General features: G+C 38.0%; 1 protein-coding gene across 8 annotated transcripts in view; it reads left to right on the forward strand.

Moving 5' to 3' along the window:
• EPN2 (epsin 2) overlaps nucleotides 1-16,640 on the forward strand; it is a 63,991-nt gene that overhangs the window by 15,673 nt on the left and 31,678 nt on the right. For all 8 annotated transcript variants that reach the window (XR_010917335.1, XM_067534317.1, XM_067534318.1 and 5 more), the window contains exon 2: nucleotides 10,006-10,780. Coding sequence is in view for 7 of the 8 variants with exons in the window: in XM_067534317.1 (XP_067390418.1) it covers nucleotides 10,186-10,780 (595 nt within the window). In the remaining variant the exon portion in view is untranslated. The remainder of the gene's footprint in view (nucleotides 1-10,005; nucleotides 10,781-16,640) is intronic.

The raw sequence follows: 16,640 nt of genomic DNA on the forward strand, positions 1-16,640 counted from the left end.
TATCTTTGCCAAGTAATGATGCTGGACATGCTTTTTCTGCCTACGTCTGGAAGGAAGGTGCTTTGTTGCATAGTACATCTGTAAATAAATTGTTTTTTACTCAGTTATCTTTTTAGTTTTGTTTTTCCTGAAGAAATAAAACATCAATACTCTTTGGAAAGTGAAGAGGGAAGAATATTTCAATGATTTTCTCCATTGAGTCTCTCACGTGAATCTTTTATTTTCTGTTGGTCATCTCTTTTATAAAGGACCGATGGACATCTTTGAAGGTAAAATTAAAGTTTGCCTGTTAATTTCCTTTTTATTGGATTAAAGGGACATCAAGTTAAAACATAGTCATTTAAAAAAAATTAAAATGATTTTCGGATACTTCATTTACTTTGTGGTTTTAATATTACATTTTGCTAGTTTATTTAAAAAAACCCATTAATAAATTTGTTAGTCTTTAAGGTGCCACAGAACTTTTTAAACTTTTTTATTTTTTTTTAAAGATTACATCTCAATTCACATTTTCTTGTGATAGAATTTTCTTTTCCTTTGCAGGCTTGCTAACTTCTGAAGTGACAGACACACTTCATTCATGGGTAATACATTCTAACAGGAGTGTCTTCTTGTAGGTGTGATCCCATCATGCCGTAATTTTCTCTTCCCATGTACTTTTGAAAGTCTCCCTCCACCTTTATTTCAGTCTAAAATAATACCCAAGTAGACATGGCAATCTGCATTTATTTCAGATTTCTACTTTTTTTCTAATTTCGGGGGTACATGATCTAATTTTGATTATTTGCCTTACCCTTTACTAAATACATGAAGGGAAACTGAAGTACTCTTATTCAGATAGGTGATCCCCAGAGAATAAATCCCATTTGATGGGAGTCCAGGAAGATATTGTCTGTTGTACTATTACTATTGCATTAATCTGGATTTGGAATGTTTGGCTCAGTGCATAATGACTTGACCTATGCTCTTCTACAGTTCTACCATATTATATTATTCATTACCTATCCAGTAGTCTCTGTATCACTAGTGAAAAATAAAGTGAGACATGAAATGTGGTTTGTGTGCTGTGACACTTGACTTAGCCATGGGGAAAGGAATGTGTTATTTTTAAAGAGACTCTGCCAAAGCTTGTAAGTCTAAAATTAGACTCACTGTAGCTGTGACTTGGATCATTTGTAGTGATCTGCTCGACTCTTCCAGAGGGTATTGCCCTCTATGCATTTTGGAACACAGTTTTTTTTCTTTCTAGTGATCCCAATTGTGTTACAGGTTGCAGAATGAAACCTACAAATCGTTGGCAAGTTTCACTTTGCAAGTCCTGAATCAAAGTGGCTAGGTGATTCATTTATGTTCAATCACAAAGTGAAACTTGCCATTCATTTCCCCCCCCTTTTCAATAAACTGTCTAGGAATGTAAAGATACTGTATCTATAGAGCTCAGATATTATACCAGATGATGGGTGCTTTAAAATTGCCTGTAATAAAAAGTGGGTTTGATAAAATGTCTGATTAATTTTTATCACAATGTATGGATACCCATTAGGTAGCTAAATCACTGCCCACGTTAAAGATTTAATTTATCCCTGAGAGCCTCAGGCATTGTTAAAAAATCCGTGTGGAATCTAACAATCTTGTAAATCATGAATATGCATGCATTTGGAGAAGCATATCTTTCTGCTTTAATGCTTTCTATAAAGAAACCGTTTGGCCACCTGCCCTTCGTGACAGCTGGATTTGTTCTCTCATTTGTAAAAGGGGAGTGGAAAGCTTCCAAAATGTAACATTTGAAGCTTCCCCCCACCCAAAAAATTGAAAGTTTAAAGAAGACCAATATTTAGACTTCAGAGAAGAGGGGACTGATTTTTCTCCTAAATTGAACCCTGTGTTTTGAACCCTTGGTCAACTCCTGCCTCTAATTAGCCTTCTTAAATAATGTGTGAGAGATTGAAGGGTTTATGGGTGGCAGTAATTTCTGTGCCTTCATTATATTGCTTTATTCTCATGAATCAATATGTTTTCTCCGCTGTACAATAGCATGGGAAAGCTCATATGTACGCCTTATTGGCTTTTATGCATTGTGCTAAGCTTCATAGCTTCTTTTCTTACTCTTCTGTGAGGCATTACAAAGTACAATCGCTCCTCTTCCTGTTCGGTTTTGGAAACAAGTGTTTGTATTAAAGTACTTTAATGTGCACTCGGAAATACAACTTATACCCACTTAGTTATCTATTCATTTTGTAAGAATTTTTTATGAATAAGGCAAATCTGTGAAAGAGAGTCCATTTGAGCCTAAGGATATTTTTCAAAGTGGTGTGGGTTATAGAATGAAATCTAAAATATTTGAAGCCATATAGGACTATAAGCATATGTCCAGTATTAGAAAATGCATTTGCATACCATCATTTTTCTGGACTGTTTTACTAGTGATTTCTGGCTAAAGTCCTTCATGGCAGGTATTAATGTATTAAATAAAGGTAGTTGTTTTTTCTCTCTGGAAAGTGAGGACTTTTCACACAGTGCAGTTACTAAATTAGAAGACAACTTGCTCGCATCTTCTAGGGAGCATTAAAATGTAAGCAACACAATGTTTTAGAATTTAGCAACTGGTGTTAATAGCTTTATTAAGAAATTGTGTGTAATAATGTGGTTAGTCCTGAAGATTTACAAAATGGATTTTAATATAGAATATAGGATTTGCCATAGTGGATGTGATCACTAGTCTAGCCAGTCAGGTATTACAAGGTTGCTACCTTGAGTTATAAAAGACAAATCATAAGGGGGCGGGAGGGAGAAAGGGAAGGGTTAACTCTAACTTCACCAGTTCCTGACTTGAAAGCTTTACTTTGAAACTGAGAGGGACAAGGAAGGGGGGGGGGGAATATCTTTTATTGGACCAACTTCTTTTGTATAGAAGGTACAAGTTCTTTGAGCTACACAGAGCTCTTCTTCAGCACTGTTTAACTAAAAAGCATGTACTTTCCAACAACAGCAGTTGGTCCAATAAAAGGTTACCTCATCTACCTTGTCTTTCTCATATCCTGGGACCAACACTGCAAATTTATTTTGGAACTGTAATATTCCTAATTTAGTTTTTGTCTGAAGCTTTCCCAATAATTAAATAACAGAGAAGCATTAACTTCATTAGAGTTGCTCCCGCTTACATTAGGTCTATATTTGACTCACTAGCTTGATGTTAAAATTCGTGGCATAAGGCATATCTTATGGGAGGCAGCATGTGGATGCAGCAATTGAACTGAGAGTTGGGAGACCTGGATTCTGTTTTTATCTCTGCCACTCGCCTGCTGTGTGACCTTGGGGCAAGTTACTTCACGTCACTGTGCCTCTGATTCCCCTTGCACCCTGTGTCTTATCTAGTTAGTTTGTAAACTCTTTCGGGCAGAGACTGTCTGTCACTGTATGTATGGTGTGAAGCACAACTGGGATCTTTGCTGGGGCCTGTAGGCGCTACAGTAATACAAATATTTTTGCATTAAGAGTTAGTTGTGAAAATGAATGAAGCAGGTCGGGGTTTGAGTATCTCTGATGCTACTAAAAAAAGTATTGTTTTGTATTGTATAGTCGTGTAACCACTCCTTTCCATCTACTTGAAACTGCACACACAATGTCATGCGGATGTTTCATTAATCTATTGCATATTGAACTGTTCTAGAATATGAAGACATTTTTAGCTGTGTCTGGTTGAATCCCTTTTTATAAATGTAATCTGAATCTTGGTGAGAAAATGTGCAGCTATTTCTCCATTTGTTGTAGGAAAAGGGGGATAAAAGTGGATATTTTTGTATATGGGTTAAAATATCTAGCTTGTAGAAATATCTGCAGTTTAACCTGTTAACTGTCTCCTGAAGTAATGAGATAATTAGTATCAGCAATTTAAAAAAGACTTTTTTTTCCTAGTATACGCTGATAGTAATGGCTAATCTTGTATGTATATTTCTTCCTCCCGGTATGTCTTCCAGCTAAAATCCTGGTGTCTGTGTTCAGGCTAGTTTAATATTGGTAATATTTAAAACCTTGACACTAACACCCTCTTGATATGAAAGAGGTATTCACACCTGTATTTTTCAGCTGTTCTAGATGCATACTCAACCTGACCCTGTTTAGATTTTCTTCGTTTCTTGCTTTGAGAGAAGGCCATTTTATCAGTGCAGATGAACTTTAGGGTGTGGCTTACATTTCAGATAGCTCAATGGATTCTGTTGAAAATCCACACATTAGGTGGACTTGTGTTGCTTCTCCTTTGAATTAAGTTTTATTAATGTCTGTGTGGATTGGCTTCATTTCTGTGTTTCACCAAACTAAAGATGGTGACAATTTGTGAAAATTTCATTTAGTGAATTTAATCTTTTGGGAGTGATCTGATAGGCAGAAATAGTTAAGAGTCCTTCCATCTGCATTTGGTATCTGAATAACTGTCATAAGGAGAATTCTTCAGGGTTACACATATCATGAAAGTGTTTGAATAAGACATAAAGGAAGTTGAGAAATTAGATATTCCCAACCCCGATTACTCCCGACATTACAGGTAAACTTCAGTTTGCTCTCTGCAGAATTGCATGCATATTCCATTGGTATTTGTATCAAAAGTGACAAGGTTATTAGAAAGCAGAGGAAAAAGTGGCCCACAGCGTTAAGCAGAAAGATTAGGTAGATGAAATTTGGGGACCTCAGTTAAAAAAAGAAACCACCAAGAAAAAACTTTGGCTATCTCTTTTAAGAAATCTATTCAAGTTGATGGTCTCTGCAGCTGCTTTTTGCAAAGAGCAGTAACTGTAATAAACTAGTTTTACTTTTTGCTGCAGTCGCAATTGTACTGTTTACAATGGGGACTCTGATTTTTGTTGAAGTTGCAAGTATATTGTACTTCCTTGTGGTTCGTTGGTGAGATGTTAATTCACTAAGGCCTCTTAAAAGAATCCTAAATTTTCTATGAAAATAATTGTCTATGAAAGCAACTCATCATGCATTAAAAATATTTTCTCATTTCCTTTATGAAATGGCAATATTTAACTTTTATCTCAAAGTCTGTTCTCATATTCCGCAAGTGCTAAGGTCAAGTAAAATATTAATTTCGTAGGAGTGGGGAAGCAGATGAGTTGTGTACTTTTTAGTGTTTGCTTTATGAAGTGCCCAAGAACTTGATTTATTGATAGTGCCAAAATAGCTATAAAAACTAAATTAAACTCTTGCCAAATTTTTATTTACATATTATTATATAATATATATTATTACACATTATTAACAAAAGGTGATCCTTCCCCCAAGACTTCCTTTGCCATTTGTAATAGGATAAAATGAAAGTCTCTCAAAATACTATTGTTTGCTTTTTAATAGCAGAAAAAATGGAATATAGGTGTGTAACCGAGAGGCAAAATTTTTCTAAACTTACCTTTGGGTCTCAAAAAAGGTATCATGTTAATGACTGGACCCAGGGTGGTTTTGCTGACTCGTGCAAATTAAGCTATTTAATTAGCAATTGAAATTGTATAATTATTTTAATGTATTAATACGTAAAGCATCTGAGTGCTCAAGTCTGCACTGTGTAGCAGTCTTATAATTGCAATAGTACAAATTATCAAATGAAATTTTTAATTCTATTGAAGAGCTAAGCACACTTTTGTTTCTGTTGCACCTGATTGTGTGCTAACTTATTAAATATAGCAATCAATTTCATATTTTTCAAAGTGTTCATTTCTCTTTAGATCTCTTCTGTTCTGTCTGCTATAGGCTTATGACGTGTGCCTATAGCATTATCACCTTTTGTTACTACTGCAGGGCATCTGATACAGTTGTGCAGCAAAGCTTCTGAAGCTGCAATCAAATGGAGTTCCCATCACCTTCCAGAGCATATACACATTGTCCAAACTCACCCATTTCCAGTGTTAGGTTTTTTTGGTAACTCAAAAATAAATAACTTAGGCTGAGGTTTACATTTTGTTTTCTTCTCCCTGAACTTTGGATTCTCTGCAAATAAGCTCTATACTGAAAGAGGCTTCAAATCCCACTTGTATCTTGGGCCTTGTCTTCACTAGAAAAATAAAAATAAAAATGTTTTTTTTCCTAGTGTAAACACGGCCCAGGTTGGAGCTAATTCAGTCTACCTGCTAGTATGATTGACCATCATGTACACTTTACCTTTATGCTGGGGTTCAAGCACCTTGAGACTCAACAGAAGAGGCTATGCTTTTGGCCTGTTTTGAGGCGTGGGATTGACCGGTTGGTTTCCTTTCTCTGTTTAAAATGGTGCTTCAGTCTAGGACACATTCAGTCTAGGGCAAGATGCATGGTTTCTTATGCACATGATTAAAGTCAAGCAATAATTAAGGGTCTTTTCAAAGGCTACTTCACTTTGAAATACTCCTTTCCAAAGCTTAGCGGCACAGTGCTGGTTTTTAAAATGAATCCTCCTCCAAGGGTCTTAAACTTAAATATGCTGTGGTTGCTGTTACTTAGTAGTTCAGCTGTGGTTACATCCTGAACCAATGTTGACTTTACTTAGGACTAGGTCAAAAATGCTGTTCTCTTGTGTACTCTATAACTAGCTGGTCCATGAAAACGTTTAAGGTGTTGAAATTACTTTTCCAAACTGTCCATTTGTGACACTACAACTATCTGAATGTTAACTGGAAGTTGCTTGTTGTTACTTCTTTATTACTTCCATTTTAAATTTTTTCAAAACATTAGGCACCCAATAGCCTTTTCCTGATCAGACGTCCAGTCATATAATCCTACTGGTATGCTTGTATTCCTCTGATTTAGGATTAGTATCTCTTTCCGCTCAGAATTCTCATTATATTCTACAGAATTTTTTAGTATAGTACTATTTCACCCTTCAACCTAATCTGAACTTACTGCAATACCTGGATATAAACTACACAGGATCTCATTTTTTTTTTGATGATTCCAGTGTGCCTATTTTGTCAAAGATAGCAGCACTGGAGACTATTAATACCTTGGAAACAATTTATGGACACTAGCAAATGTCTTGGTAGGTGGTTGATTTTTTTTTTCTTTTTTAGGGGAGCATTGAGGGGCAACTTCACCTGGCTGATTGTAGGATGCCATTTAGAAAGATTTTAGATTGTTTTATGTCCATTATAATTACTGTGATTGAGGGCCATGTGGCAAACTGTGGATGTAGGAAGAGTTAATTATGGCTCAAATGTAATTAGTTTTTATTTTAATCTCAAGGTTGCAACAAATTTGTTCTTTATTTACCATTTAGTTTAATTTACCATTAAAACTGGTACCCCCGGAAGAGGCAGTGCATTACAGGAGATTTTTTTCCGTGTTTGGCTTCATTAGCCACAGAATTGTAGTTACACTGGTGCAACCAGTGGTGCAAAACAGGGCTTGTCCTGGAGTAATTCACTGTAGTAATTTGCACTGATGTGAGTCCAGTCATACACCAATGCTGTAATTATATAAGTAATTATATCGGCAGTTTGCACTGGTGTAGTAGCTACATAGGTGTATGTACACCACTGCAACAAAAAAAACCCCAACCCAGTATTGATAGGGCCAGGGTGCTAAGTACTAATCGCCTCATGTGCACACATAACATTTGCATGTTTGTCAATTCTAAACAAACACTTTAAGACATGCAATTGATTTCAGGTTTTTTTGAAGGGGAGACAGAAACGTAGGAATTGCCACACCAGGTCAGACTGGAGGTTGATCTAGTCTAGCATCTTGCCTCTGACAGTGGCCAGTATCAGCTGCTTCAGAGGAAAGGGCAAGAAACCGTGCAGAATGCAGGTATGGAATAACCTGCCCACAAGGAAAGTTTCTTCCTAGCCTGCATCAGTTTGAAGTTAGCTTTTGTCCTGAAGCAAGAGGGTTTATTTCTCTTGCAAAACTTGACTAATAGTTAATTTTTAATGTCTACTATTATAATTCTAAATATTCTTGTTATCCATATAAATAGCCAAGCCTTTTCTGATTGCCGCTAAGATCTTGGCTTCACTGATATCTTGTGGCAAACCTTCTCTTCTTGCCGGCACCTCCCCCTCCCTTCCCTCTTCCCCCCAAAAACAAAACAAAACAAACCCACCAGTTTATTTCCTGGACAAGGAGGTAGTGGAATTCAGATGTTTAGATGGGAATTCTTCTGCCATACTCTGGAGTTGCAAAGCTGAGGAGTCTCCTTTAGGAGCAGTGTAATCTCTGTATTTCCTGTTCAGAGGCCCCTACAGAGCTCTGTTCCTTCTGACGTCTGTCTGTTTAATAGGTCAAAATTCTTTTCCTATGAGTTGGATTTAAATAAATGTAAAGGCAAACACTGTGCTGATGCATTTTATTTTAATTCTGATTTTAACTCTTTTTAGAGAGACAAGGTGGGTGAGGTAATATCTTTATTGACCAACTGCTGTTGCAGAAAGACAAGCTTTCAAGCTTACACAGCTTTTCTTCAGGTCTGGTATTATGGTTAGCTTAATTTTCTGCAATACTTAAACTATAACGGTTTTTTTCTTAATTCTTCCAAGAATGAATATTGAGACAGATTAAAACATTTTTTGTAATAAATAAATTTTGTTATTGATCTTATTTGCTGAGAATTGTATTCTTGAAAGGTCATATTCCTTTGTACCGTTCTTTCACTGTTATAAAGTTGTACATTTATTACTGATTTAGAAAAGTTGTCTTCCTAAGATGAAACTTAATTCTGCTTTCATTCAAAACGGCATGATAGTAATTTCAAGAATGATGGTAATGTTAAGCTTGCAATCAGTGCATTAATTCTCACCCACGCCTTTTGTTACTGACAGTGCAGTTTCTTGTAGAAGTCTGGAGAAACATTATTAGAGAGCTTTTAAAAAAGTACAATCTTTGTTCTGCCAATGTGGTAACTTTTCCCTTAAGAAATCTGTGTTTTTGAGTATTTAAACAACTGTTTTTATTTATAATTTGTAAAACATAGATTTTCAAATTTGAAAATAATCATTGCAAAGGATATTAATACAGTTGACATAGTAAACATGCAGCATAAATATCTGAATGTCTGTTTATTCAAGTGATGCATTGCAAAGCTTAAATGGGTCTCTGCCAATTTGAAATCTAATTATCTTCAAAAAAAAAAAAATTAAAAGGCTTTCCATTTATGAAGCTTACACTTGAGTTCCCTGACAGTATTTTTGGATTTACAATTGCATTTTCATATAATTTAAAACAAATCCTTCCTCTGTGCTATGTGAAATACACTCCCAAGCAGCAGAAACTGTGACTCTGATAGACATAAAGTGCTATCAAATACATGAAGTAAACAAACAAATAAGTGTTTCCCTCTAATCTGCTTAGTTATACAGGTCACCTTGAATGCATCATTCTGGTACCCCTCTTCACTGGCTCTTGGTTGAACTTAGTTCAAGGTGTCTTCCCTGATATTCAAAGCCCTCTATGAACTTGTCCCTGGATACCTTAGCAATAGCGTGATTAGTTTGTAGGAAATTGTCTTACGCTCCATGACCATGAGTTCCCACAACAGCAGTGTTACACCAGATAGAACATTGAAACGAACAGGGGGAGACTCATGGGTGCAGGAGACAGGACCTGACTCTAGAACTTGATCCCATGAGATAGATAATATATACCTCCCAAGTTCAGAACTAAATTCACAAATAATTTCTTTGATTTAGCTTTCCCTCTTTGTCAATGTGCATGCTTGTGATAAAACAACCTGTAAACTAATCAGAGTATAGTAATAGTCATGCTCTTTCTATTGATATATTCTGCAGTTGTTCTACGGATATTTTTTACTTTTGATATTTATATTGCTTATTTAAATATTGTGAATTTCCAGCAGGTAATCATATCTTAGTCTTGAGATAAGGAGCAAAAGTGGTTTTTTCCTAGATAAAATGAATTAGGGACTTTAAAAGCACTGTCAGTTGACTTAAAAACTTTGGACAATTTTGTTGGACATTTTTATTCACAAAGGAATAATTAGAGTTACAACTAACTTTTTTTCTTTTTCTTTTTTTTTTTTAGGTTATGGATTCCAGTTTCTGGCACCTTTCTCTTGAAGGGAGGAAATCGTTTTAGCAGAACTTGTTTCAAATCGATCACTGATATAGGATCTTCACAGTCCAGAAACTTGCATTTGGGGGGAAGGGGGAATTAATCTTTTTGAAGGTTTTTTGAAGTTTGTCTTATTAAAAGGGGGAAAAAATGACGACTTCGTCTATTAGACGGCAAATGAAAAACATTGTGAACAATTATTCAGAGGCTGAAATAAAAGTTCGGGAAGCAACCTCCAATGACCCCTGGGGTCCTTCTAGTTCCTTAATGACTGAAATAGCAGATCTGACTTACAATGTGGTAGCCTTTTCTGAAATTATGAGCATGATCTGGAAACGACTGAATGACCATGGCAAAAACTGGCGGCATGTATATAAGGCCCTTACTCTGTTAGATTACCTGATTAAAACGGGCTCTGAAAGGGTGGCGCAGCAATGTAAAGAGAATATTTTTGCTATTCAAACACTGAAGGACTTCCAGTATATCGATCGAGATGGTAAGGACCAGGGCATCAATGTAAGGGAGAAGTCCAAGCAGCTGGTCTCTCTTCTGAAGGATGATGAGCGACTCAAGACAGAGAGAGCCCAAGCACTGAAGACGAAAGAGCGTATGGCTCAGGTGGCCACTGGAGTTGGTAGTAACCAGATCACATTTGGCCGAGGTTCCAGTCAGCCTAACCTATCCACTAGCTACTCAGAGCAAGAATATGGAAAATCTGGAGGCTCTCCTGCATCTTACCATGGCTGTAAGTACAAACAATAAAATGTATGTAAAAATGAGGGCGGTTTTGTTCTATAAATGTGCATCTATTCCAGAGCTTTCAGATTCTGTTTTGCAATTGGATGAGAGAGTAAGTGGGAGTATGTGTACAGATCACAAGTTTTTTTTTTTTTTTTTTTTTTTTTTTTTCAGTGACTGATACTTTCTGTAGGTCTTCCAGGAAGAACTAATGCCATTACAAATTACTAGACTTAATTGTTGGTCTGGGAGAGGATGAATATGTTGATTTAACTTGATTTATAAAACAATTTTTACTTATCCCAAAGGTGGTGAAATCTAGCCATTTCCATGAATGGGTTCCAGTGTTTAATATGACATGTTTGACTGAGGCAGAGTAATAAAGGGGATTCTTTCAGTTAATATTCTTCATACGTTTCCAGTTTTGAGAGGCGTGTGTGATGAAAAGTTTGTCATGTTTTGTTCTACACTTCATCCTTTTAGGTTTCTTTCTAGAATTCTACTTTAATAAAATCAGCACAGGGAATTCCCTTGCATCCATCAATTTGACTAGACTTCCTTTTATTTTGTTGCTATTTTATTTTAGTATGAGCATGGCATTTAGATAACTTCATTGCTCAACAGTTCTTTTAAACAAATACAGTTGTAACAGTTCAGTGTTTAAATCTCCACAATACAAATTTATAATAGCAACTTTTAATATACAAATATCAATACTAAATACTGTTTCATTCTAAAAATTCATGAAAATATGATGTCAGAGGAATGGGTTCTTTGTATGGCTCTGCTTGGGCCCAGTCATGTTACAAAGAAGTTTTGGTTTGGTACTTGATAACATAAGTAATGATCTGCTGAAGGCTGCTTTGGCTGAAATCTTAGTGGTTGTGGTATAATTCTAAAGGAAAATTAATTTTTTAAATGAATGCTTATCAGGCCTGGTCTACACTAAAGACTTTTGTTGACCATAGTCAGCTTTTTGTTCTAAAACAGTGGTGATGTACACACTGCAGTCCCCTCTTATTCACCCCCTCCCGCACTGACCCAACTCCCCTGATTTTGTGACAAAATAAAACCACCTCAACGAGAGGTGTAGAGCTTTTTGTGCTACATTTTTAGCTAAAAAGAGTCAGTGTAGACCCTGTGCCTGGCTTTGTCACGGTAAATGGCCTCCAGGAAGTGTCCCACAATGCCTATTCTGACTGCCCTGGCCATCAGTTTGAACTCTGCTGCCCTACAGCCATCCGCCCCTCCCTCTTTAAAGTCCTGGGAATTTTTGAAATTCCACTTCCTGCTTGGTCAGCATGGAGAGCTCACATCTCATCTTCCCAGCTGACCATGGCGGTTCCATGCACCAAACACTCTCCTGCTTGGAGCACACCGGAGCTTCTGGATCTGATCGGCATTTGGGGAGAGGAGGCTGTGCAGTTCCAGTTCCATTCTAGCTGAAAGACCTTCAATGTGTACAATCAAATTTCTCGTATAATGGTAGAGAAGGGCTATGAACAGGACACGCTGTAGTGTCATGTTAAAATCAAGAAGTTGTGACAGGAGTACCAAAAGGTGAGGGAGTCAAACAGTTGCTCTGATGCAGAGCCAAAGACCTGCTGCTTCTATACGGAGCCCAGAAGCCATCATCAGCAGCAACCCCACCTCTTCTGCCAAGAGACCCGTGGATACCTCCCCTGGCCTGGAGGCAGCAGGCACCAGACTGAGCCCCGACGAAGTGTGGACAAGGAGGTTGAGTTGAAGGATGATGCGAAGCACAGGACCGGGTGTTTTGCTGACATGGGGAGCAAGGACCTCTTTGCAACCCAGGAGGGTTCGAGCCCTCCAGCTATGGCATGCAGGACGTGGGAAAGGGGAGCTCGGGTAAGTGATTTTTTTTGAGCTGATGCTGATTGGTTACATGAGCTACAGCTATCCTTTGCTTTGTTGCATTATACGGGTGGTTGAAGGGATAGAAATACACAAGAGTAGCTCTGTTTGCATGTGCTTCCCATTCCCCTGTTCAGCTAGGCAGTGTATTGGAAAAGTGTATTAATGCACAGTGAGATTTCACAGGAATTCTCCAGAGAGATCTCTAGGAAACTTTCCTGGAGGTACTTGCCAATCTTCTGCCAGAGATTCTCGGCAGAGCTGCTTTGTTTCTTCCCCCATTGTCAGAAACTTTCCCGCGCCTAACCAGCAATCACTTGTGCACGGACCAAAGCGGCACACAGGTGAGAAGCATAGGGACCTGGTTTGAAGCTGCTTGCATGGAGGAGATGCTACTTAGCATCCCTGCTTACTCTCAGGAGTGAGGTATCGGCTTCTATGGTTCCTGCCTATGGAAAATGGTGCCACAATTTGAAATGTTGTCCCTATGAACTTGCATCAATATCCCAAACAACCACCTAGAACCTTTTTCCCAACTTGAGTGCTCCCTGCCCTCCTACACAGCTCATCATGCGCACAGCTCAATGATCAACAGGGCTTGCCAGGGGACAGTGAGAAAGAGGTGTATTTACAGTAATGCATCAGTGTTGTTGTTGCACTCTCAATCATGCTTCTGTTCATTGTTTTATTGTGCTTCTACAGATGTGCCCTTCAGGGGAAACCGCTCCACACCTGCAGCTGATAAGGAAACGACCACGGAGAAGCAAAGAGGGGATGTTCCAAGAACTACTCCAGTCCTCTGAGATGGGGAAAAAAAGAAAAAAGGGCATGGAGCCATATTGTGTCTGAAAATCAGAAAATTGATAGACAGGAAAGGAGGGAAAACCAGGAGTGAGTGATAGCAGGTCAGGAGCGCATGATAAAAACCACGGAGGAGCAAATGGAGCTGCTAAAGTTACTCATAATGCTGCAGACTGAATTCATGCATGCTCGCCCCCTCTTGCAGCCAAAACAGAATTGCTTTCCGTGCCCTCCCCAAACTCCTACACATTCCTCCTACACTGTCCTCCTGGCCCTTCTTGGTACCCTGTTCACTTCAGTCATTCAGATAGCTGTATTTACACCCATCTGTCATAGCTCATACTGTCCCTTGTGGCTTTCTCCTCTCCAGCCCAGTTTTTCGTGTGTTGTGAATTATTATTTAATAAAGACACGCTCTGTTCAAAATAAGCTATCTTTATTTGTCTCTTGCACACATTAGTTGCAACTCACATTGATACATAGTGCAAGCTGGATAGCAGTCATAGTATGGCACAGTGCTGTTTACAAAGACACCTTATTGGTGCTCATTGTCAAAAGGGTTCCTCAAGGCCTCTCTGATTCGAATGGCCCCTGTTGTGCCTCTCTAGTAGCCTTGACATGTAGTTGTTCATAGTCAGCTGCAAGGCGATCTGCCTCTGTGCACCACCAAGGGGGAATCTTTCACTCTTAACTTCACAAATATTATGGAGCACACAGCAGGCAGCTATAACCATAGGAATATTTTCCTCATTTACATCTAACCTGCCATAAAGCCATCGCCAGCAAGCTTTTAATCTGCCAAACACACATTCAGCGGGCATTTGTCACCTGCTCAGCCTGTTATTGAAGTGCTCCTTGCTGCTATCCAGGTTGCCCCTACAAGGCTTCGTGAGCCACAGTAGTAAGGGGTAGGGCTGGGTCTCCCAGGATCACTATGAACATTTCAACGTCTCCCATTGGAATCTTTTGGTTGGGAAAGAAAGTCCCATCTTGCAGCTTTCTTTACAGGCCAGTGTTTCTGAAGATATGTGCATCATGCACCTTCTCTGACCAACCCGTGTTGATGTCAGTGAAATGCCAACGGTGATCCACAAGCGCTTGCAGTACCATAGAGAAGTTCCGCTTTCTATTGATGTACTCCGTCACAAGATGGTCTGGGGCCAAAACTGGGGTATGCGTGCTGAGTATCTCTTTTTGTCATGCTGGGGTATTATTTCAGAACTGACTCTGAAGAAGATCATCTTTATTGCATTACTAGGATATTAGGTTTTCTTTTGGGGTCTCCCTTCAAAGTACTAATCTAACCGAAACATACTGGATTAGGAGATTAGGATGAAATGTCATGGCTCTTAACTTTCATTGATGTGATCCTCACCATGGCATGTTAATAATGTCTTCATTCTATTCTTCAAAAAATGATACATTATTTGGTATATTTAAACATTTTTATTTGACATCCTAAACCAAATACCAGAGTTTCAAACTTTTTTGCTATATTCTTGCTGCAGAGAAGGTGTCCCGCTGAATTTTTATTGCTTTTACATTTTAGGAATTTTATAGTGTGCTAGATAGCAGAACCAAGTTCAGGTCATTCTTTCAAAACAAAATGTTAGTTTACTGTGTTCATTATTTGTCTTGTACTTGTGCACCTGACTCTGCTCTGTATCTTTATTTGCAGAACCACTCGTGCATCAATGATTTTTTGAGTTCCTTCTCAGACACCCTCAAGCAAGGAAGCTTTAGAAGCTCCAATGCTTCTGCCTATAGTGTACCCAATGCTTCATTTCTAATCACCAAAATTTTGCTGGGTATTAAAAATATTCTTTGAAACAATCCACACATCAAATTCATCGCCTTTTTTTTTTTTTTTTTTTTTTTTAAGCAGAATTTTCAACTCAATAGAGCAAAGCAACATTGACAGATGGAGAGAACCAGAAACTATTTCAAACCAGCCGTGTCAGTTACCAGAGATTAGTGGGAGATTGTGTAGTGAGGTACAGAGTATTACATTGTGAAATAAAAATACAAACCAAAACCCTAGACGTTAAGTCTTCCAAATTAGTGTAGAATTAACGTAGGCTTTTAAAATAAATAAATAAATTAAAAGGTAATGGAAAATCCTGGTTTCCATCTTTAGATCATTCAGAGGAAGATGGATCATGTCTATTGTATTATCCTTTTTTCTTGTGTGGTCTGAATGTATAGCTCTAACAAAGTACATTGAAAGAGTAAAAATTTCATTTTGCAAGTCATTGGGAAATTCCCTTTTAAGCAGTTTTAGGAGGAAGTCACAACTATCTATTTCAGTGTTTCTCAAATAGTGTTCCGTGGAACCCTGGGGTTCCACGGGCCGAGTTGAAGGGTTCCACGAAAAAGCGGAACCGCGCCGCTGAAATTAAGAGAAATCAAGTGCCGCTGAAAACTGCTTAGAGAGCGCGCCGCCGAAAAGGGGAACATTTCCTGGACTTGTTGGCGGAGGGTATGGCATGGCCGCGCAAGGGTTCCGTGGCAAAATATAATTGAGAAACACTGATCTAGTCCAATAGGAAGATAATCTTTCTCCCTACTCTTTGCTAGAGATGAGTACAGGGGCATCCAGTATAATTGGAAGGTGTTTTCTCATCCTGTAGCATGAGAGGTTTGCCTCTAGAAAAAATGCATGTAATTTACAGTTTATCTACACATTCCTAAATATTACTACGTCTTTAACTCCTTTTATTAACATATTGATTTAAATCTGGCAGTATTGTAACAGTTAAAAACCATCTCTGTAGAAACTGTTTATACTGTAGTACCATCTAGGGCCCCCCAAACTATTCAACCACTTTCGTTATTTCTAGCTGTGGGATATTTTACTTCTCCATTCTAAAAGCTGCTTTCCTCTCCTCTCTCACCCCAATGCAGATATTATACTTTTATTTGCTACAGCCACCTACCATTTAATGCAAGATCATATCAACATAGCCAATTCATCTTTTGTGTGGATTTTTATATAGTTCCAAATTTCTGCTTAGGGCTAACATACTAGTTAGTGGGGGTGCAGGTAGATAGATGGCCACATCACTTCTTCATATACTTACTGTTAGTATTTTTCTTTGTATTGCTATTGAGAATATTTTGGACTTTTGAAGTTTGGGATGTTTCCTCCTATATCTAGCAGTATTAGTGTAAACAGATATTTGGGATTCGTT

The sequence above is a fragment of the Emydura macquarii genome, unplaced genomic scaffold (assembly GCF_026122565.2).
Source record: "Emydura macquarii macquarii isolate MOO-44397 ecotype Brisbane River unplaced genomic scaffold, CSIRO-AGI_Emac_v2 contig_3390, whole genome shotgun sequence".
Lineage (NCBI taxonomy): Eukaryota > Metazoa > Chordata > Testudines > Chelidae > Emydura > Emydura macquarii.